We start from the raw sequence: 22,373 nt of genomic DNA on the forward strand, positions 1-22,373 counted from the left end.
TAAGTGAGGATATAAAAGCTCTTCATTGGATGTATTGCTCACCTCTTTACCTTTTCCAGATTTGGCATGTCAAACCTTGGGCTGGCAGTAGAGAATGACACGGGGATGGGCACGGAGCCTGCAGGGTAGGGACAAACTTTGTCCACATGTCATCTCTACTTTAAAGGCTGTTAATGAATTGGACAGTTATTTATGTTCGAGTGATGCAGATGACGATATTTTCAATTTTTGGAAAAATATGCAAAAGTGCTGGCCACAACTACCAAAATTTACATGGGGGCTCCTGTACATCCTGCTACCAGCACATCTTCTATTGCAGGAAGCACTGTGGAAACCAGGAGAGCTAGACTGAATCCTAAGATTGTTGATGACTTCTTATTCATCCACAGATTAAAAAATCATAACATTGCTTCATAGGACATATTTCTCCCCTCTAGGGCATACAGAACGGGTTGTATTTTGTACTTCTGGACATTTTAACAGGGTGGATTACGGTTCCTTGGGGTAGCAGAAATCATCTACTTTTGGGGTTGGAAGGGTAGAGGTAGTGGTGGGGTTATTATAGTTGCTTGTTGTTATTGTTTTCTATTTATGATTTATGAACAGTTGCACAGAATATTGTTCCTTTTTTTATACTTTAATAAATAGTTTTAAATATAAACTCATTAGGTGTTTGAGGCTTCTGCAGATGAGGACAGAGCACTTGAGGGTCAGGGCCCACGGGGATGGGGCGGGGACAAACTTTAACCTCATGTCATTCTCTCGCTGGCAGGGTGCAAAGGGAGGGGGGTTGGGGAGTTACTCGTATGTGGTGTTGTGCTGTGGTTGTTGAATTATGGTTTAATATACAGGGGAAAATATCCCATATTATTAAGTCCAGCCTAGACCACCTTGGGTAGGTGGCCCAAGGTCGATTTTCCCAGATATGGGAAATTACACTGTTTTAATGCTCTGGAAGCATACTCTAACTGAACATTGACATTCTATGATAGTAGACACTGCTATTATGAAACACATCAGTTACGTATGAGACTCGGAAGGAGTTAAACCCATGACATTTACTTGCTGACTGTTTGATAATTATACTTTGTAGACATCTGTTTATCTGATCTTTTGGTTATTTGATTCTCTGTCTATATGACCACAAGACTAAAGTATTTTGGTGTACTGTCATACATGTATCTGGATTATCCTGTATGGTTCTTTATGCCGAAATAAAGAGCTTAAAAAAAATGACAGGACATTCCTAGAAATTTCCCAAATACTGATATTGTTTCATTATGCTCATGATAAACAAATTCACAGGCCCTTTTACTAAAGCTTAGTGCGCACTAATGCTATACGCTCTATTTTATATCTATGGACCACGTGACACTTAGCGTGCACTAAGCTACCGTAAAAAGGGCCTCTTAATTTGTACTTAAGGGTATTTATTTTTTGGATTTTGCTCATATCTTTTCAATAACTGTTCAAGCAATGTTACATTCATGCACAAAGTAATTCACAAATTACAAGGTTATTTCATGTCAGCCACCTCACTTGATTTACTAAAGATAAGAGTCAAGAATTAACAAGTTTAACATTACAGTACTAACTCATTTTTACATGTGAATCATATTAAAAAAAAAAACAACTATTACTACTCTTCCAGACACAGGGACCATAACAAAAAACTATATCACATGCAATGCATACAGAGAAGATCACTACTACATAAACTGTTTTACACAAATCGTAGTAAGCTTGCAATTTGTGGTAACTCAGGGGTGTTAATTATACCTCAAGAGGCGTAATTAACTTTTACCAAGTGCATCAGCAGATGATACCGTTGTCCACAAAAAGGGCCGTCAGAGGCCCAATCCCTTTTCCCCCATCAAAACATAAGGCCCACTGTGGATCATTCAAGCTCCTTCCTTCTCTCTTTAGCCTTCAAGGAATTCACTACCCCAATGCCTCGCCTCCTAACTCAAAATGACAAATGACTGGCTGTCCTAAAAACTCTTTCTTCCCAGACTGCCCTCACCCTCAACTACTCCATCTGACGGTGGTAAAATTTGGCTGGGGGCAAGCTGACCTGATACTCTCCTTTGCCCAATGTCATCCTAGATTGGACAAGTCCTAAGGGCATCCAGCCCCTTATCTTGGAGGGGCGCTTACTCAGCAAGCTGCAACCCTTTTTCTCACTGGAATGGGTTTAAGAGGTTGGGGAGTAGGAACTGTGGCACAGACAGGCCTTTAAATATGCCTGAAAAAAAATAATGCACCAGCAGCAGCAGGCACACAGAGGCATTACTGAGGTCTGTAATGCCTTTGGTAAATCACAGCAAAATCACTTTAAACAGTTTTAATTTACACTCATCAGTGACTATAGTGGATTTGGAAAACTTAAGGTTAACATCTTTAGCCTGAAAAATATCAGAAATTGCCTTTCTGAACTGTTGAGAAAGCTGCACGTCTCTATGTCAAGAAGAGGCCTAATTAATGTGACCCAATTATTTTTGGAAGTTGAGAGGTCCCAGGAAGTAAAACAAGGTTCCAACTATTTAGTCATTCTTTTGTATTCTCGTTGACCTATTGATTTCTTTGAATAGAACTGATTGTTAGCTGACCCTCTGATGTAAGCTGGATTTTTTTTACCTACATAATCTTGTATGCTCCCCTTGTCAGGCAAGAAGCTCATGGGAGGATAACTGATTGCTAGTGACTGGTCTCATGAACCATCTTCTTGCTAGTAATCTATTTCTCTGATTAACACAGAAACTTAACGACCACTCTGCTTTGAAGTGTTAATTAGCAGCCTGAATCCACAATACCTTGTTAAATACATTTCAAATTAAGTAGGTCACAGCGATATACAACTCTTTCCACCCCAAATCACCTGCCCTAGCATTCCAACAGGGTTACATTTCTTTCATAAGTAAAATTACAACAGCTTCTGCCATTTTAATCTATCAAATTTATGATCACATAATACAGACCTGTAAAATGTTATCTTTGTAGTTATTTAGAAACATCTCCATCCATAAATAACAGCATTACATGTGTATGCAATAGGCCATTTCAGAACGTTACTATTCACACATGGAGATCCACACCACACAGAGATTTCAAAGGGGTGTAGTTTGGGTATGACTGCAACAAGTCAAAAATCTACATGCATATACACAGATGTAGGAAAAGAATTCCCCCTCTGGTTTTGCACCAGTTCAGAGGCATAGATTTTTTTTTTTAATGCTCATTTCAGTCAGGTTTTTACATGAGGGATTAAGAGTAATTCTCCCCAATCCCCCAGTGTTTATTCCTGCTTCCAAAATCAAAGAAAAAATAAAAAAACAAACAACTTTGCAGCCTTACTACATAATTGGCAGCATAGTTTTGTAAAATGGGATGGTATTCGTGAAAGAGGCGTTGCTACCACATGGCAGCTGCCAGGTTGGTGCGGCTTATTTTTTTCCACCATTTGTAAAATGGCTGCTCCTCCTGTGCATGCCAGTAAATCTGCATTCAGCACAGCCATTTGTAAAATACTGCCAGAACTGAGCATGTCCTGACCTGGACATCCAATTCCCATCTCAGGGGTCTTTTTATTAAGGTGCGCTGAAAAATGATTTGCGGTAGTGTAGGCGTGGGTTTTGGGCACGTGCCGATCCATTTTTCAGTGCGCCTGTAAAAAAGGCCTTTTTTAAATTTTTGCCGAAAATAGAAGGGGGGCAAAATCAAAATTGCTGCACCTCCATTTTGGGTCTGAGACCTTACCGCCAGCCTTTGAGCTAGTGGTAAAGACTCACACAGTAACCAGGCAGTAATGGTCTACATATGTCAAATGCCACTTGGAGCGCGTCTTGATACTAGTGTCCGACAATAAAAATGACTTTTTTTGGACACGCGTATCGGACATGAGCCAAAAATGAAATTACCACAAGAGCCACGTGGTAGCCGTGTGGTAACTCCATTTTGGCACGCATAGACACTTACACGGCTTAGTAAAAGGGCCCCTCAATGTTTTATGTAAAACTAGTAAAAAAGGCCCGTTTCTTAATGCAATGAAACGGCCGTTAGCAATGTAATGAGTTCCTGCCATTAATGTTTCCACGGTTGTATTCCGAATATAATTGTTGTTTACATGTGTAAGATTTCTTTATATACAATATTTTTTGTGTAAACTGGGTTACAGTGTGGTAAAAGTTTTCCTTGTTCAAGCCCTTCAATCAGTTTAACAATCACATCAGAAGAGCTCCTTACTTGTGAGAATGCAACATACAGTTGCCCATGTGAGAGACTGAGAGTGACAGTGTGTTTTACAGACAGCGTAAGAGAGAGATACACAGAGTGATTGAGTGTGTGTGTGTGTGATGTCTGTGTGTGTGATGTGATGTGTGTGAGTGACAAAGTGATTAAATGTTTGTCTTTCCTTCCGTTCTGTGCACTTGCCTCCACTAATGTTCGTACCTCCCTGTATATGATTGTTTGTTAGAGATTCAATCCACTCCACTTCCCTCCTCCAAGTTCCGTTCTGTCTGATTGGTTCTTCGTTGACAGTGAGAGCCAATGAAATGCTGAACTTCAGACTTACGAACCCTACACTGCCACGGTGCCACGGAGTCAGCTTCAGAATGTTGGAGGTGCTTTTTATTATATAGGATGGGCCTTACCTCTACCCAAAAACTGTGTCACTGCCAAGCCACAAAATCAAACCTATAAACGGCGAGTGACCGACTCACTCGCAAATGCGCAGTAGAGACTTCCCTCTCTGTCCCGCCCCTGCGTCAATACGTGATGACGAGGGCGGGACAGAGAGGGAAACTGCGCCGCTGAGGTTGATACCGCACCCGCCCACCCGAGGTCACCGCTACCGTTACCCCCCCACACACACACACCCGGCCCGGGCCCTCTCTCTCTCCGCTACTAAACTTACACATCCATTCGCCGGAACGCAGCACGCACATCAGCTGAGCTGCCGTCGGCCTTCCTTCCCTGCCTGTGTCCCGCCCTCGCTGACGTTTCGTCACAGGAGGGCGGGACACAGGCAGAGAAGGAAGGGCCGACGGCAGCTCAGCTGATGTGCGTGCTGCGTTCCGGCGAATGGATGTGTAAGTTTAGTAGCTGAGAGAGAGGGCCCGGGCCGGGTGGAGGGATGGCGGCGGCGACTCCGGGGGGGGGGGGGGGGGGAACAGTAGCGGTGGCGACCTCGCGGGGAGGGAGGAAGGAAAACCCCAATACCAGCCCGTTTTTACGGGCTCAACTGCTAGTATAAAAGTAAAAAGCTACTAGGTCCGATGCCTCTTAAACAGTGGCAACCGGCTTGGATCCTCAAGGGATCCAATCAGTCTGGCTTTGAGGACCGAGTTACACTAGCAGCACCGGAGAAACTGAACTTTAAGCAAAGATCCAAGGTACATAGTTTATGATTCTCTGGCAGCAGGTAAATTCTGCAGCAGTTTTCATAACCATTAAATGAAGGGACATGATTATAGTCAAGCATGGCCCAAGGCATACCTTGATATGTTCTAGCCAATGAGTCGATTCCAAATTAGACAGCCAGTGTGTATCTTGTATGTTTGGATATACAATCTCCTTCAACTTCCTCAGAGATTCTCTCATAACGTGAATATTGTGGATATCTAGAAAGACTAATTCCGCATTCTGATAAGCATCTTCACTTTCATAGCCACCTCCTTTAGCCTTGGCAAGAAAGAAAAGAAAACATATTTAATGGCTCCACTGACTACACACCTAGGCTGATGTTAGCTTTCATTTACACCACCAACGTTCAATAGGTTTCCAATATCACCAACAATTTCATAAACCTCTAATAAACTGAAGGGCCCAAGAGCTACCTACAGCCCTGGCCAGAGGGCAACAGCATTATGGTACTTTAAGATATAAAATATACCATTTTACAAAATTAGAGTAGAAAGTTGCAGGGGGACAGAAATTTCACCCATCCCCGCTGATATCTAACCCATCCTCACCAGTCCCCTGTGCTAAAATAACCCAACCTGTGGTAAAATAAATCAATTTAACAGAAGCCCATGTTGATAACTTCCCTTCTCAGTGCTTATGGGGATTTCAATTATATCAACCATCAACCACATTCATTAATTTTTTTTAGTGCTATTATAATTGCCATGGCACAAGGAAAGAGATAGGTAGGTAGGCTGGCCTGCAGGACCTTCATTCATCCCCATGGGATCCCTGCGTTCATCCCCATGGGAGTCCCGTGGACCTGGAGGGGATCCCCACAGGAATCCTGCTAACCCCGTTGCCATGCAGCTCTCTAAACTAGACAGAGTCTCTCTTGCTAGCACCAGAGGGTGGGTGTTTACATTCCTAGGATACGCTCATATTTTATAAATTGCTATTTAACTTTTCTAAAAGGTATTGGGGCACTTATATTAAAAATCGCTAATTTTGGGCTTAACATTCAACTGCTCCACTTGTCATTCTGAGCAATTCACTAGTTTTCACTGTACCCTAGAGAAAGATGAAAGTTATAAAGCTTAAAAGTTAATCCAATTACAGTCAAAATATAGCATTACTAACTTAAAAGTTTCCTAACAAAATTTCTGTCACTTCTCCTGAGGAAAAACAATCTTCTCTTTTCTTGAATTACCCGTTTCACTTTTTTTCCCCAAATTCTATAAATAGCATTTAAAATTCCACATGCAAATTTAGGCGAATGCAATTTAATTGAATAACGAGCTACTTAGCACTAATTGGGAACTAATCAATTATCAGCACTAATTGGTCTTAAATTGAAATTTATGCGCACATTTTTAGTTGCATGTGTAAATTTTATACGTGGTTTCGAAAAGGGGGCATAGCCATGGGAGGGTCATGAGCGGATCAGGGGTGTTCCTAGAATTTATGAGCACTGTTATAGAATAAGGGGCATCCATGTCTAATCTAGACTCGAGGATTTACACCAGGGTTTACTTGGTGTAAATCCTTGCATCTAAAGTTAGGCGCTAACCCCAGGATTCAATATATTGCGCCTTAATTTCCACGCAGAAATTAAGCATATTCTATAATAGCGCACGCAACTTAACTGGTTAACTAGCTAATCAGCACAGTCAATTGCATGTTAACAAGCAATTATCACCACTAATCGGCATTAAGATTTACACGCACAATTCACTAATAGAATTTAAGTGCATTACGTTACAGAATACAAAGTCAAATAGCTGAAAGGGGGTGTGGCCACAGGCGGGGTGAGGGTGTTTCTAAAATCTATGCGCTTTGTTATAGGAAACACTCGCTCTGCGCCTAATTTAGGCATCGGGATTTACGCCAAGTAAAACACAGTGTAAATGGCTGTCACTAGATTTGGTCGCGTGGAGAGGCGCTCCATATATTCTATATGCTATACGGAAATTGATGCCTATTCTATAAAATATAGGCATGCTTTAGAGAATAAGCCTAGGTGTATTTTTTTTTAACGCATGGAATTTTCAGGCACCCTATGTAGAATCTAGCCCTAAACGTATTCTATAAACAGCACCTAAACTTTCAGCACCAATTACAGAACAGCGCTTAGTGCATTATTTTTCCGCACTATTTATTGAATTTGGTCCCATATGCCTTTGCTCATTACCACAGGGCAAAATATAAAGTAAAATACTAGATCATTCTGCCGAATCTGTTCTTGACAAGCTGTAGCCGAAATTCTGCTTTCAGATTGCACAGGTTTGTTTTTATAAACAATGTTGGCCACTACCAATTTCACTTACTTAATAGTGTTTCTTTAATACTTTAAGAGCAGTAGTCACCTCACCTTATTAGCTACAGCGTTTACGCTAGGCCTTGCATCCATAATGAAGATTTTATGGGACTGAGCATTAGCATCCATGATCGACTGAAGGTACTTTTCATCATCTTTGCTTCGTTTCCCACTTACTCCAACCATGGGCTGACTACAACGGGTGATTGTAGCTTGACTTTCAGGATGAATCCATGACAAAACCTTTATTTCAAAGCAAACACAAAATGCAAGATAAATATATTTAGCTTCAGCATACGTCAAACAAAAGAAAATTCTAAAAAGTTCTTCCAAAGTATGAATGCTTTTTTGGTCAGATACAACATCAGATTACATCTAAATGGATATGTGAATTCCTTAGGCCAATATCTTTTATCAACCAATATAAAAATTATCCAAAACAAATATAGGTCATGTATAAAATAGATAATCAATATGAAAAGGACCTCTATGGTCTCAAAAGCTCAAGTATATCTTCAGTTATCCTTACCATGATTCAAATAAGACATCTCAATTTGCAATAGTGAAAGTGCAAACATGAGAACATTTGAACTGGAAAAGAGGCAACATTTCAAAACTGCCCGCGTTGTTACAAAACTCCACAGGTTCCTTTGTCTGCAGGGTTTGCACTAATAAATCAAAGCAAAACTACACCGGCAGTTTTGCTTTGATTATTGCCGAACAAAAAACTAACAGCAGAGTTTTGTGTCTGCTTTCTCTACATAAAACACTACACATTGGCATAACTTAGAATGAATGCCCTCATGCAATCTGGAGGCATTCAGCCACACAAAGCATCTGGCTGCAAATGCAAAAGCAGAAATCCTGGACAAGGTCTGCCGTATTGAAACGCTGCTTTGGCCTGCACTGGGCCTTTCCCTCTGACCTGTCCCGCACCCTTATGAAAACAGAAATTGTGTCAGAAGGGGGCGGGACGGGTCAGAGGAAAAGGCCCGGTACAGGCCGAGGCAGCCTTTCATTATGGCTGCCACTGCAAGGTGCAAGACTTATTGCAAATAAAAAGGTAAACTGGGAGGGGAGGGGAGAGAGAGCCACCAGTGGTCCAGGAGGGGAGGAAGACAAGTATAGAGGAGTGCTTGAGGAGTGCCAGCATCGAGGACCAGAGGCACCTAATTGACTTCCTCGCTCCTGAGTCAGCACAACGAGGAAGGGGACTGCTTGGGCAGTGGATTTCTATGACTGGTGGGGCTTCGGCATCCCCACCAGAATAGATATGATATTTAATGTGGAGGGGTGGAGGGGGAGAGGAAATGCATGCCCCCGGTCCATCTATATGCCACCCCCCAATAGACTGATGAATATACCCTGCCTTTAATCGCAAGATTAAAAATTTCAATTATGTGATTACAAACTTTAAGCGAAAGGCAACCCTATAAAATATGATATAATCTACATGTGTACTCAAAAAGTATAGGTGCACATTATTTCCGTTAGACATTTCCAAATTGTGTATTATCATCCATAAATGTGAAGTTATGTTTGTTAAAAGCTTAATAAAAAAAAAAAAAAAAGTATAGGTGTGGACATTTACTCTTGCTCATAAACGTCTGCGCCTGCAACATAGGCACAATTTCTGCTACTTAAATATTTTACTTTTACCCCTCATGGGAAAAAATATTCAGCACTGGCAGGTTTTTTTTTTTACTCAACTGCAAATAAACTCTTCATTATACTTACCAGTAAGCGATCCCTTGATCGGAAGGATGCCACTTTTTTTAACTCCTCATCTGTAACATTTGCTGGTACAGCCAGAACAGCAGGATAGGTGTCACATAACTCATAACATTCATTTATCTTTGTTATTCTCCAGCTTTCATTGGGAATGCCCTTAAAATAACAGAATATATTTAAGCTCTTGCTCCTGACTCACCAATTTTGATATCAATCAGTGGTTTTGAATGTTTTGAATGTTTTCAACTGTTTTAAAACAAGTTTCAATTTACACAATAAAACAGAAAGATTTACCAATTAACCATTGGTTCATCATGTTAGTCTAGACCAGTGGTCTTCCCTGATTTTTAAGTGGGGGCCATTTTGTACCGAAAGAGGCAGGAGAGCTGACATATCTTTTTGCGACACTGATGGCCATGTGACAATAAAATCATTTCCCCACCGTTACTTAACTGCTCACTTTTTGCCAGCAATCTCTCTCTCTCTCCTTCTCTCATTCCCCACCATCTCGTTTTGCTTCAAATCTCTCTGAAACATCCCACATTTAGCCACTAGTTTCTCTCTCGACCTTTTCCACCTGTTTGTCTCAAACCCCACTTTGTGTCACCAGCACCTGTATCACCCCTCTCTGCCCCCTGCTTCAGACTTCCAACAGCTTAATTTAATAAAGTTTCCAGTTGATGTCCACAGCCCCTCCAATATACCCATCTCCATCTGCCTACTAGGGCATTGAGGAGTATAATATCATCGTAGTAATAACTGAGATCCATTTTTTACAATCCTACTTACACAGGATAGTTTGTAAAAATAGTTTGGTGAACGAAATTCGCTCGGAGGAGGGAAAGGTGAGTAGTGGAGTGCCTCAGGGATCGGTGCTGGGGCCCATTCTGGTCAATATATTTGTGAGTGACATTACCGAAGGGTTAGAAGGTAAAGTTTGCCTATTTGCGGATGATACTAAGATCTATAACAGAGTGGACACCCCGAAGGGAGTGGAAAACATGAAAAAGGATCTCAGGAAGCTAGAAGAATGGTCTAAGGTTTGGCAATTAAAATTCAATGCGAAGAAATGCAAAGTGATGCACTTAGGGAATAGAAATCCACGGGAGACGTATGTGTTGGATGGGGAGAGGTATCTTGGGGTGATAGTATCTGAAGATTTGAAGGCGACGAAACAGTGTGACAAGGCAGTGGCCGTAGCTAGAAGATTGCTAGGCTGTATAGAGAGAGGTGTGACCAGCAGAAGAAAAGAGGTTTTAATATCCCTGTATAAGACGTCGGTGAGGCCCCACCTGGAGTATAGTGTTCAGTTTTGGAGGCCGTATCTTGCGATGGATGTAAAAAGAATTGAAGCGGTGCAAAGAAAAGCTACGAGAATGGTATGGGATTTGCATTACAAGACATATGAGGAGAGACTTGCTGACCTGAACATGTATACTCTGGAGGAAAGGAGAAACAGGGGTGATATGATACAGACGTTCAAATATTTGAAAGGTATTAATCCGCAAACAAACCTTTTCCACAGATGCGAAGGCAGTAGAACGAGAGGACATGAAATGAGATTGAAGGGGGGCAGACTCAAGAAAAATGTCAGGAAGTATTTCTTCACGGAGAGAGTGGTGGATGCTTGGAATGCCCTCCCGCGGGAGGTGGTGGAAATGAAAACGGTAACAGAATTCAAACATGCGTGGGATAAACATAAAGGAATCCTGTTCAGAAGGAATAGATCCTCAGGAGTTTAGCCGAGAGTGGGTGGCAGAGCTGGTGGGGGGAGGTGGGGCTATTGCTGGGCAGACTTATACGGTCTGTGCCAGAGCCGGTGGTGGAAGGCGGGACTGGTGGTTGGGAGGAGGGGATAGTGATGGGCAGACTTATACGGTCTGTGCCAGAGCTGGTGGTGGGAGGCGGGGCTGGTGATTGGGAGGCAGGGATAGTGCTAGGCAGACTTATACGGTCTGTGCCCTGAAGAGGACAGGTACAAATAAAAAGTAGCACATATGAGTTTATCTTGTTGGGTAGACTGGATGGACCGTACAGGTCTTATTCTGCCTTCATCTACTATGTTACTTCTGCCCATTGTTCCTTCCCCAATTAACTCCCCAGATCCTTTTTCCCATTTTTTACACATAAGCAAGCTTCCCCTCCTCCCCTCCATCAATACAGCATAAATTTTGAAGATCAGTCTCTGTTCTAATAGCAGCTTCATTAATTTTTCAAATGGAGGAGTTTTCTTTTCCAAGAGCTGAGGAAATACATGACTCTGCATCACAAAGTGTTTTAAACTGGAGCTATGGGAATAAATCTTTTGATAACAAACCAAATCATTGCTGTAAGTCAGTAAAGGGGATCATTTTCAAAACAGAAGAATGTCCAAAAAGCAGCACAAAGCGGCAGATGGACTTTTTTCTTTTTGCCCAAAAGTCCAAATTGCTATTTTCAAAACGCATTTTTAAGATGGTTTTCTCTGCAGTTCGTCCAAATCACAAGACGGCATACTGAGAGCGTGGTGGGGGCAGGATCTGAGCGTTCCCAAAACTTGGATGGTTTTCAGCCATAATAGAACAAAGCAAAAATGTCTGGGACTAAAAGATGTTTTGGTCAATCACCACAGTCGCGAAAGGTTACCCTAAATGACCAGAGAACCTCCTCACCCCCTTACCCCCTCCCCCCCAAAGATGTGAAGGAAACAGTACATACCAGCCTCTATGACAGCTTTAGATAGTATGGCCAGGCCTACTAGAGCAGCAAGCAGATCCCTAGAGTAGCCTAGTGGTCGGTGCAGTGCACTGTAGAGATGGGAACACAGGCCCATATCCCACTCTACTGTTACACTTGTGGTGGGAAATGAGCGCTCCAAAACCCACCAAAAACCTACTGTACCCACATATAGGTAACACCTGCAGCCATAAGGGCTATTGTGGTGCTGTACAGTAGGTTTTGGTGGGCTCACCATACAATATAGGAGGGTAACGATGAGAAGTGTAACTGTGACCTTTTATGTGAAGTCCACTGCAGTGCCCCTGGGGTGCCCTACTGCTCTGCTGGGATGTCTGTGTAGCCAGTCTATTAAGAATGCTGGTCCCCCTTTTTTTTTTTTTTGCACTAAGAGTGTCAACTTCAACTGCTGGTCTTGTCAGGAAAGAGATGGTTCATTGGCGCATATGGTTTTCTTCTGTAAAAACGTCAGAGCTTGCTGGCAACTTGTTTGGACAAAAATGTGTCTTATCTTTCACTTGCCTGAGTCCACTGCGCTCTCTTATGAGGTTGTGATCTTACGACCGTCTTGTCCTACTATCTCTCTTTTGGAGTCCGATAAGAAATTGTACAACATACTGCTAGCTGTTGCCTTGCATTTAACTGTCTCCAATTGGAAAAATAGTGTGTACCCGAATTATAATGAATGGTGGAGTTATGTATGCGTGATCAGAAAATATGAAACAATTTTGGCCCATAGGCGTCGAAACATTAAGTCTGTTTTGAAGACCTGGGCTCGTTTGGACCTCTTTTGTCGGGAGTCGCATAGCACTCCTTGACCTTGTGTATCCCTCCTATTTGACTCCAGGTAATGCCATGGAACTCTGATTGTGTTTTTTTTCTTCCGGGGGGGGGGGGGGGGGGGTGGTGGTACTTTTGTATTATCTGTATGACAAAACCTTTAATAAAAACATAGAAATAGGACTTTTTGATAAAAAAAAAAAAAAAAAGGAATGCAGGTCCCCCCCCCCCCCCCCCCATACATCCCAATGGCTTGTTTTTAAGCGTTTTTTTCTTGGACTTTTTTTTTTTTTTAATGATCCAAAAAGGTAGGCGCACAGAGCACAAACTATCTAGCAAACGGCCATTTTTGAAACAAAAGATAGCAATTTTTGAACCAGAAAAACATCTATGTTCACCACTTGATTTTTGCACATTTTCAGCACGACATCCCAAATCAGATTTAGACGTCATATGGAAAATGCCCCTCTAAATTTGTTTTTTAAATTGTGACTAATAACGCATTAATTGCTTCAAAAGAGGCAATCAAAGCGGTATGGATGTTGCGCACTATCAAATTAATACCTATGGTTCAGGCTTTAAAGGTTGCACATTGAATACACAGAATAGTTAAAAAGTAAATAAAGCAACGTACCTGTCTTCTGTACTCCATAATAGGGTCATAGACTTTCCAACCATTTTCGAGAAAGACTTCTTTGTATTCAAAGGCAAAGAGTAGCTGGAAATAACATTAAAATGAATTAGCAACACATTATAATTTGAGTAACATTATATAATCTTATTTAAACCTGAATCTTCTGCTTACAGTTTCTGTGGGGTTGATAGAGAGTGTAATTTAAGTGGACAGGAGAGGCTTCTTCCGGTTTAAACCATGGCGATTGGGCCAGACACCAGTATTCAGTGGCACTTAACTGGACAGTGCCACTGATCAGCTCAGGCAGCCAAAGCACTGTCTGGGCAGTACCAGGGTGGTCTGGAGGCAGAGTCAGAGAAGCCAGCACGAGCCATATTCAGTGTTCGTTTTGTTTATTAGATTCTTGACACACTGTCTTTCTGTACAAGCAGTTTACATATTATATACAGATACTGTTGGTATCCTTAATTGGCTCACAATTTAAGTTTTGTACATGAGGTTACGGAAGGTTAAGTGACTTGCCCAAGGTGCTGAACTGTGCCGCAGGTTAGGATTGTGACCTCAGTTCCTTCCCTTCATACTTCAAAGCAGTTATTAGTGCAGGTACTTCCTTTGGCCCTTCCTTGGCCCCAGAGGTCTTCAAATGCTGAGTGGCTGCAGTAGCTCATCTACACAAGCAGGAACTCTGGTGTTTTCATATTTTGATGACTGGCTGCTGGCAGCTTCTATGATAGAATCTGCTGTTTTTCCCCACAGAGATAATTTGCTACTTTCAAACTGGAGTTTCTCATTAATTTCAGCTCAAAGAAATCCTCATTCATAAGAGCTCTTGTGAATACAGATTAGGCGAAAGATTTGCTTCTACAAGACAGAATATTAGCTTCTGCATTTTATGTTCCAAGCGTTCAGCTGTCCCTATGGGATTATAGCCAAAAACTACCTTCAGATGTTATGCCATGTGGCCCATTGCAATGCATGTGATTCCTTTTGTTTGTCTCAAAAATCCCACAATGCCAATGTAAAGAGAATTTCCGTTCCTTCTTTCCAAAATTAAATCCTGAAATTCTGTTGCATTAATATCTTTAACATATACTGTATATACTCAAATATAGCCCCATCCAAATATAAACCGAGATAACATTTTTTGCCATTAAAAAAAGGGGTGGGGGTCCTGGCGGGTAGGGTGGGTGGGGATTGCAAATAGTATAAAATCTTTATAAAATTTTGAAGTCCATTGAGGTTATATTATGTATGTCATGTTTATAGAAAGGGGAAGCGTGGGGGTTTTTGATGTGTGACTGTTTATGCAGAGAATCAGAGCTTCCTCCTTTCTGTATGGGAAGCAATGTTGTTTTGTTCAAATGTTCAATAGTTCAATAAAGACTTCATGCAAATTTAAAAAAAAAAGGAGGTGGGGGAGCGTTCACTTGAATAGAAACCTTTGGTTTATATTTGAGTTGTCTTCTCCTTCCCCCTTCCTCTGCGGGGTCCAGAATTCCTCCCCTCCCCTCCCTTTCCCTTCCTTCTCTCCCTCATCCTCACCCCCCGAACACAGAGAGCCCCCTCCCGACACACCTGTAGGCCTGCCGCCCTCCTGACCCCTCTCCACCCTTGGGCCTACCATTTCGTCTGGTGGTCTAGTGGAAAGTTGGGGCAGGAGCTATTCTCACATGCTCCTGCCCTTGCTGTCTTCCTCATTGAAAATGGTTGCCGGGACTTCCAGCGGCAGTCTTGCGAGATGGCTGATGTGACCTCCAGCAGCAATTTTGTGATTGAAGCAAGAACTGGCAGGGCTTCATAAGAACATAAGCATTACCATACTGGGACAGGCCAAAGGTGCATCAAGCCCAGTATCATGCTTCCAACAGTGGCCAATCCAGGTCATAAGTACCTGGCAAGATCCCAAAAGAACAGATTTTATTTATTTGTTACATTTGTATCCCACATTTTCTCACCTATTTGCATGTTCAATGTGGCTTACATAGTACAGAAGAGGCGATTGCCAATACCGGTATGAACAAATACAAAGTGAGGTTATGACAAAGTAATGATCAGGTGTGATAAACACATTGGGGGGGGGGGGGGGGGTGGTCACAAGGGGAAGAGTTAATTGTGTCCAGTACAAACTTTATATTGTTGTGTTACGCGGTTAAGGCATTTAGGTTGGATCGTTGGGGTATGCCTTTTCGAACAGGTTAGTCTTTAGGAGTTTCCGGAAGTTTAGATGGTCATATGTTGCTTTCACGGTGATTGGTAGTGCGTTCCATAGTTGCGTGCTTATATAAGAGAAACTGGATGCATAGGTTGATTTGTATTTAAGTCCTTTGAGGCTTGGGTGGTGGAGATTTAGGTATGTTCATGTTGATCTTGTTGTGTTTCTGGTTGGTAGGTCTATGAGGTCTGTCATTTATCCCGGGGCATTGCCATAGATGAATTTATGAACCAGGGTGCAGATTTTGAATGCAATACGTTCTTTGATTGGGAGCCAGTGTAATTTTTCTCGTAGAGGTTTGGCGCTTTCAAATCTTGTTTTTCCGAATATGAGCCTGGCTGCTGTGTTTTGAGCAGTTTGGAGTTTCTTTATGATTTGTTCTTTACATCCCACATAGATTCCATTACAGTATTCTAGATGGCTTAGTACCATGGATTGTACCAAGCTGTGAAATATTTCCCTCGGGAAAAAAGGTTTCACTTGTTTGAGCTTCCACATTGAGTGAAACATTTTCTTTGTTGTAGCCTTCACTTGGTTTTCTAGTGTGAGATTTCGGTCGATTGTGACTCCAAGAATTTTCAGGCTGTCTGAGATAGGGAGGGTGTAATCTGGGGTGGTTATGTTGGTGGGTTTGATTGTGTTATATTGGGACGAGAGGATGAGACAGTGTGTTTTCTCTGTGTTAAGTTTCAGCTGAAATGCATTCGCCCATGAGTTCATGATGTTCAAGCTGAGTTTGATTTCTTTGGTGATTTCTGTTAGATCCTTTTTGTAGGGGATGTACAATGTGACATCGTCGGCGTATATGAAAGGGTTAAGGCCTTGGTTGGGTAAGGACTTGGCTAGTGGGGTCATCATTAGGTTGAAAAGGAGCGGTGATAGTGGCGATCCTTGAGGTACTCCACAGTCTGCTTTCCATGGTGATGATATGGTCGATTTCACTTGGTATGTTCTAGTCGTTAGGAAGCCCTTGATCCACTTACGTACACTTCCACCAATCCCTAAGTATTCTAGGATGTTTAGTAGTATATTATGGTTCACCATATCGAACGCACTAGATGTGTCGAATTGTAGGAGAAGTACGCTTTTGCCTGTTGCAATTTCTTGTTTTCAATTTGGCTAAGAGGGTAATTAGTACTGTTTTGGTGCTGTGGTTAGAGCGGAATCCTGATTGTGATTTGTGTAGTATTGTGAATTTGTCTATGTAGTCGGCGAGTTGTTTGGTTACTACACTTTCCATAAGTTTGGCTACCAGTGGGACTGAAGCTACTGAGCGGTAGTTGGTGATATCGTCTGTTTTTTTTTCTTGGGATCTTTCAGTATTGGGGTGAGTAGGATATTGCCGTTTTTCTTAGGGAAGAGACCATGTTGAAGCATGTAGTTTAAGTGGGATGTGAGGTCTACTATGAAGCGGTGGGGAGCGGATTCTAATAGGTAACTGGGGCAGGTATCAAATTTACAGTGAGTTTTAGAGAACCTATTAAGCGCTTGGTTGACTGTTTTAGCAGTGAGAGGAGCGAAGCTTGTCCAGAGGCTGCTTATCCTAGAAATAAGCAGTGGATTTTACCAAGCCTACCTTAATAATGGCTTATGGACTTTTCTTTTAAGAAATCATCCAAACTTTTTTAAACTCTACTAAGCTAACTGCTTTTACAACATACTCTGGCAAAGAAATCCAGAGTTTAATTACATGTTGATTTTCTCCGATTTGTTTTAAATTTACTACTTAGTAGCTCCATTGCATGCCCCCTACTCCTTGCATTTTTGGAAAGAACGAGCGATTCACGTCTACCTGTTCCACTCCACTTAGTATTTTATAAATGTCTATCATATTTCCCCTCAGCCGTCTCTTGTCCAAGCTGAAGAGCACATCCTCTTTAGCCTTTCTTCAAACAGAAGTCATCCCATTCCCTTTACCATTTTGGTCACCCCCTCTCTGCACCTTTTCTAATTCTGCTTTATTATTTTTGAGATGAAGTGACCAGAATTCCACACAGTATACAAAGGTCTTATGTTTAAACAGATGTCTAGATTACAAATGATTCAAAATTCAGCAGCAAGGCTGATATTTCATTGCTCAAAGTATGATAGTATCTTCCCATTGTTGGCTAAGTTGCACTGGCTGTCAGTTTCAGCTAGAAATAAATTCTAAATTATATGTCTTATATTCAAACACTTATATGGCTTTTGTTTTGCTGATCTTTTGGATAGTTTTAAATTTCTAAAAGGACTTATAATTTTTTGTTACTGGTCTCTCCATCTACAAAAGACATTCGTTTTAAGCCATTATTTTCTAGATCTTTTTATTTTCTGCTGTTCGTCTCTGGAATAGTTTACTTATTGAGTTGCGTTCTTTATCCAATTTACTTGCTTTTCAGAAAGCTTTAAAAACACATTTTTTCCCTAACGATAATTAGTTTCTTTTGTTTTTAGTTTGATTATAGCTGCTACATCCTCATGTTTTGCATCAGTTTTTATCTTTTGTTACTCTGTCTCAAACTCCTTTGTGAAGATTTGACGGGTTACAAGATCCAGATAGCATAGCATAATATAAGCGTGTGATTGCACCATGGAGCGATTCAAAAGAATTATAACAGTCTCATTTTTGCTTTCCATTCCTTTCTTAATTCTTAACATTATATTTGCTTTCTTAGCTACTGCTGCACACTGAACAGAGGGTTTTCAATGTATCATCAACAATGACACCTACATCCTTTTTCCTGGGTGGTGACTAATGTAGAACCTTGCATCACGTAGCTATAGTTTGGGTTCCTCTTTCCTACATGCTTCACTCTGCACTTGCTCACACTAAATGTCATCTGCCATTTGGATACCCAATCTCCCAGTCCGGTAAGGTCCTGCCAGTAGTGGCTTCAATCTCAAAATGGCTGACGTGACCTACAGTACCAATCTTGCAAGACATTTTCAATCAGAAACACAGCAGGGGCAGAAGTGTGGGAGAATAGCTCCTACCCCACCTCGCCACTACACCACCAGGAGAAAAGGTAGACCCGGTGGGAGGGAGGGGGGCTCTCTCTGTTTAGATGTGGCATCAGCAGCAGGGGAGGGATGGAGGGAAATAATACTGGACACCACGGGGGGGGGGGGGGACTGGAGGAATGCCAGTAGACTCAAATATAAACTGAGACTTAAATTTTGGCCAAAAAATCTCAATTGATATTTAAGTATATAGGGTAACGCCATTCCTTCTCCCCTTCCTCCAACCCTGTCCTTTCTGAACAGATTATAGCCCAGTATAACTATGTCCCAGTCATGGTTCTCCATGAACCACTTCTCTGTGGCTGCCACAAAATTCAAGTCAGCCTCTCCACCACAGTCACTAGATCCAGACCCTTATTTCCCATACTACAGGCATTGGCATACACTGTTTTCCAGACATTGCACTCCCCTCCCCCTACCATTTGTGTAAAGGTTATTTAATGTTTCTCTTACCTGAAGGCTTTTACTTACCTGGGAGTTTTGATTACCTAGCCCTAACAATTATAGTTTAAAGTCATCTTCAGTAGGTTAGCCAGTCTGCTGCTTTAGACACATCTTCCCTTCTTTGATAGGCTGATACAGACCAGGAAGCAGAAACATTCTAAATGACATCATCTGCGGAGCCATGCATTCTTCAGGATTTGAGCTTCTCTGTCTTGGTCTTTAACCTTAACAGGGAGGACTGACAAGACCACCACCTGTGCACCTTATCACCCACTCTCTCAGAGACATGAAATACAAATTATCAAAGACCACTGGCATCAAAAGTTGTCGGCCACTTTGAGTCAAAAAGGGCTGAAGGACAGCCAACAAATCTTCTCACACATCACCGAACAGTGAGTGCCAATGACACTCATCCCTATCAATCTCTCTCAAACATCCACCCCCCCAACCTAGTCTGTCATATTCTCATTCTCCACCCTGTACCTCAGGCACACACTCTCTCCTCCTTCCTCCTGTTTCCCTCCCCCCCCCAAAACGAAAACGTCCAAGTCCAAACCAAGACATTTTGAGCTAGACCTGTTTTAATAATGACTAAACCACAAAAAAGTGCCCTAAATGACCAGATGACCACTGGAGGAATAAAGGAATGACCTCTCCAATCCCCCAGTGGTCACCGACCAAAGATGTAAAAGAAACATTACATACCAGCCTCTATGATCCACTCAGAAGTTATAGCCAGTCCTATTAGAGCAGCAAGCAGGTCCCTGGAGAGTAGTCTAGTGGTTGGTGAAGCACTACATCTGCTTCAATCGTTAAATGACCACCATCTCCCTAGTCCCAGTTTCACTCAATTGGAATCTACTAGGCATAAGGATTTCTTTTTTGCAGCCCCTTTTCTATGGAATTCTATGCCATGCTCTATCTGTGCAGAACCGTCGTTTAAAAAATTCAAAAACAGCTCGCAAAATCTGGTTGTTTCACCAAGCATTTAGTCCAGTCTATGGCTTACTATCTCACACCTCGTTTCCTGCAATATCCTCCCTCTTCTCCCTTTCCATGATTGCATATTGGATTTTTGTATGAGTGTTTGTGTTGTTTCTATTCTATAAATTTATTGGAGTTCCTTTCTATTTTCTTGTTCTCTTGATTTTAGACTTGTACACCGCTGTGATCTGCGAGTTAGCCAACAGCAGTATAACAAATGTAAATAATCTATAAGGAGATCCAGGCCCATAATCCACTCTGTTACACTTGTGGTGGAAAGCGTGAGCCCTCCAAAACCCACTCAAGACCTACTGTACCCACATATAGGAGACACCTACAGGCATAAGGGCTATTGTAGTGGTGTAAGTTGGGTACAGTAGGTTTTGGAGGGCTCACTATACAATATAAGGGAGCAATGGTGAGATGTGTACCTGGGGGCTTTTAAGTGACTACTGTCATGCCCACTGGGGTGCCCCACTGCTCTACTGGGATATCTGTGTGGCCAGTCCACTAAGAATGCTGGCCTCCCAAACATCTCAATTGCTTGATTTTATGAGTTTTTCATTTAGATTTTTTTTTTAATGGACCAAAAAGATAAACGCACAAAAAACATCTAGCCATTCGAATTCTGGACATTTTGAGCAAAACATTCAAAGTCAGACTTAGACATCATATCGAAAATGCCCCTCCACATCTAATAGTAATAACACCTATTTTTTAAAACTGAAGACAAACTTTTGGGTTGGAAGCTTGCACACATTATAGGTGTTGACAAATTAACAAGGGAAGCTATGATGATCACAGGAGAGGTGACTGTGAAGGGGTAATCCATAAAGGTAGTATATAATGAACTATAAAATCGGTTTGAAATGTATGACATACGGGTAACAAAGGGGCAACTTATTTTACAGAATATGTGAAATTCTCCTCCTGAGGAAATAATTTTGATCAATCAGCTTTCAACTAAGTTACTAGCTACAATTTTTACTGCAACTTATTACTAAATTGATCCCTAACATAACTTCAATGAACCCTCAGAACTGTCTGAGGTTAGAAACAGAAGACAGCCTCAGATCACACAACTATACTTAAGTACAGTGAGCTATACAGAACACTTTGATTAAAACAAGGAAGTGTCATACCAAATTATGTGACAACGGGAAGGCATACTTTGTGAGGTTCTCAAAGATAGATCGTCTGGTACGCCCTTCCTGTTTGTATGCAAATCGCAGATTCCGAATATCCTAAAGGGAGAGAACACATCAACTGTTCAAAACCATCTTAAATTGAAACAGAAAAAAAAAAAAGTTATAAAGATACTCTGCTTGTCAAACTGAATCTAAATTCAATGCTTCAGCAAACACAGCAATTTATAAGCTAATTTTCTCCCACTAGCAAAAAAAAATGGATTTTCTTAACCACTGACTTCATTCATCCAAAATCATTTAGGCCTCTGCAGACTAAGCAGAAAAAAATAGCTGCTGTTCACCAGATACGTTAACTTCTCTGGGGAAAAGGTGATTAAAGTCTCAGATTCCAAATGCTGAGAGTGGCCGATTATTCATGTCATAAGTCCATAAGCAATACAAAAAAAATGAAACCACTTCCCTTCTGACGAACCCAAGGAATTTGCTGCAGTTATCAACCTGAATAGTTTTGCTTTAGTTATTTTCCCCTCTCAAAAAGTATCCATACAAATGTACACATGCATTTTAAGGCAGTTCTACTGTAAGGCAAAACAACATTTGTAGTTTGAAATATACAAGACTATGGGGCTCATTTTTGGAGTACTTAGACTTACAAAGTTCCATTAGCAGATGGAGTCAGAGCTTGCGGGGATGGAGACAGGGACAGAGCTTACGCGGACAGGGTGGGGATGGGGACAAAGCTTGCGGGGACGGGGCAGGGACAAACTTTGTCCCTGTGTCATTCACTACCTGGCAGACACCCAAATAGCAGCAACATTCCATGCTACCAATCCTAGAGTAAGCAGTGGCTTCCCCATGTCTCTTTCATTCTTAATTTGGATGTTCTAGTTTGTAAAACATGCTGAACAGCTGAGAGGAGATATAATTGAGGTCTACAAAATCGTGAGTGGTGTAGAACAGGTAAAAATGAATTGATTATTTTACTCTTTCAGAAAGTGATGTGAT

The 22,373-nt window shown here is 41.6% G+C and overlaps 1 protein-coding gene across 1 annotated transcript in view; it reads right to left on the minus strand.

Moving 5' to 3' along the window:
- The window catches only part of MTMR2 (myotubularin related protein 2), a 75,806-nt gene that overhangs the window by 36,810 nt on the left and 16,623 nt on the right, over window positions 1–22,373 (minus strand). The window contains exons 5-9 of the mRNA XM_030199354.1: window positions 21,363–21,464; window positions 13,581–13,664; window positions 9,458–9,607; window positions 7,775–7,963; window positions 5,497–5,682 (exon numbers count right to left, since the gene is read on the minus strand). Coding sequence (XP_030055214.1) covers window positions 5,497–5,682; window positions 7,775–7,963; window positions 9,458–9,607; window positions 13,581–13,664; window positions 21,363–21,464 — 711 coding nt within the window. The remainder of the gene's footprint in view (window positions 1–5,496; window positions 5,683–7,774; window positions 7,964–9,457; window positions 9,608–13,580; window positions 13,665–21,362; window positions 21,465–22,373) is intronic.

The sequence above is a fragment of the Microcaecilia unicolor genome, chromosome 4 (assembly GCF_901765095.1).
Source record: "Microcaecilia unicolor chromosome 4, aMicUni1.1, whole genome shotgun sequence".
In the NCBI taxonomy this organism is placed as follows: domain Eukaryota; kingdom Metazoa; phylum Chordata; class Amphibia; order Gymnophiona; family Siphonopidae; genus Microcaecilia; species Microcaecilia unicolor.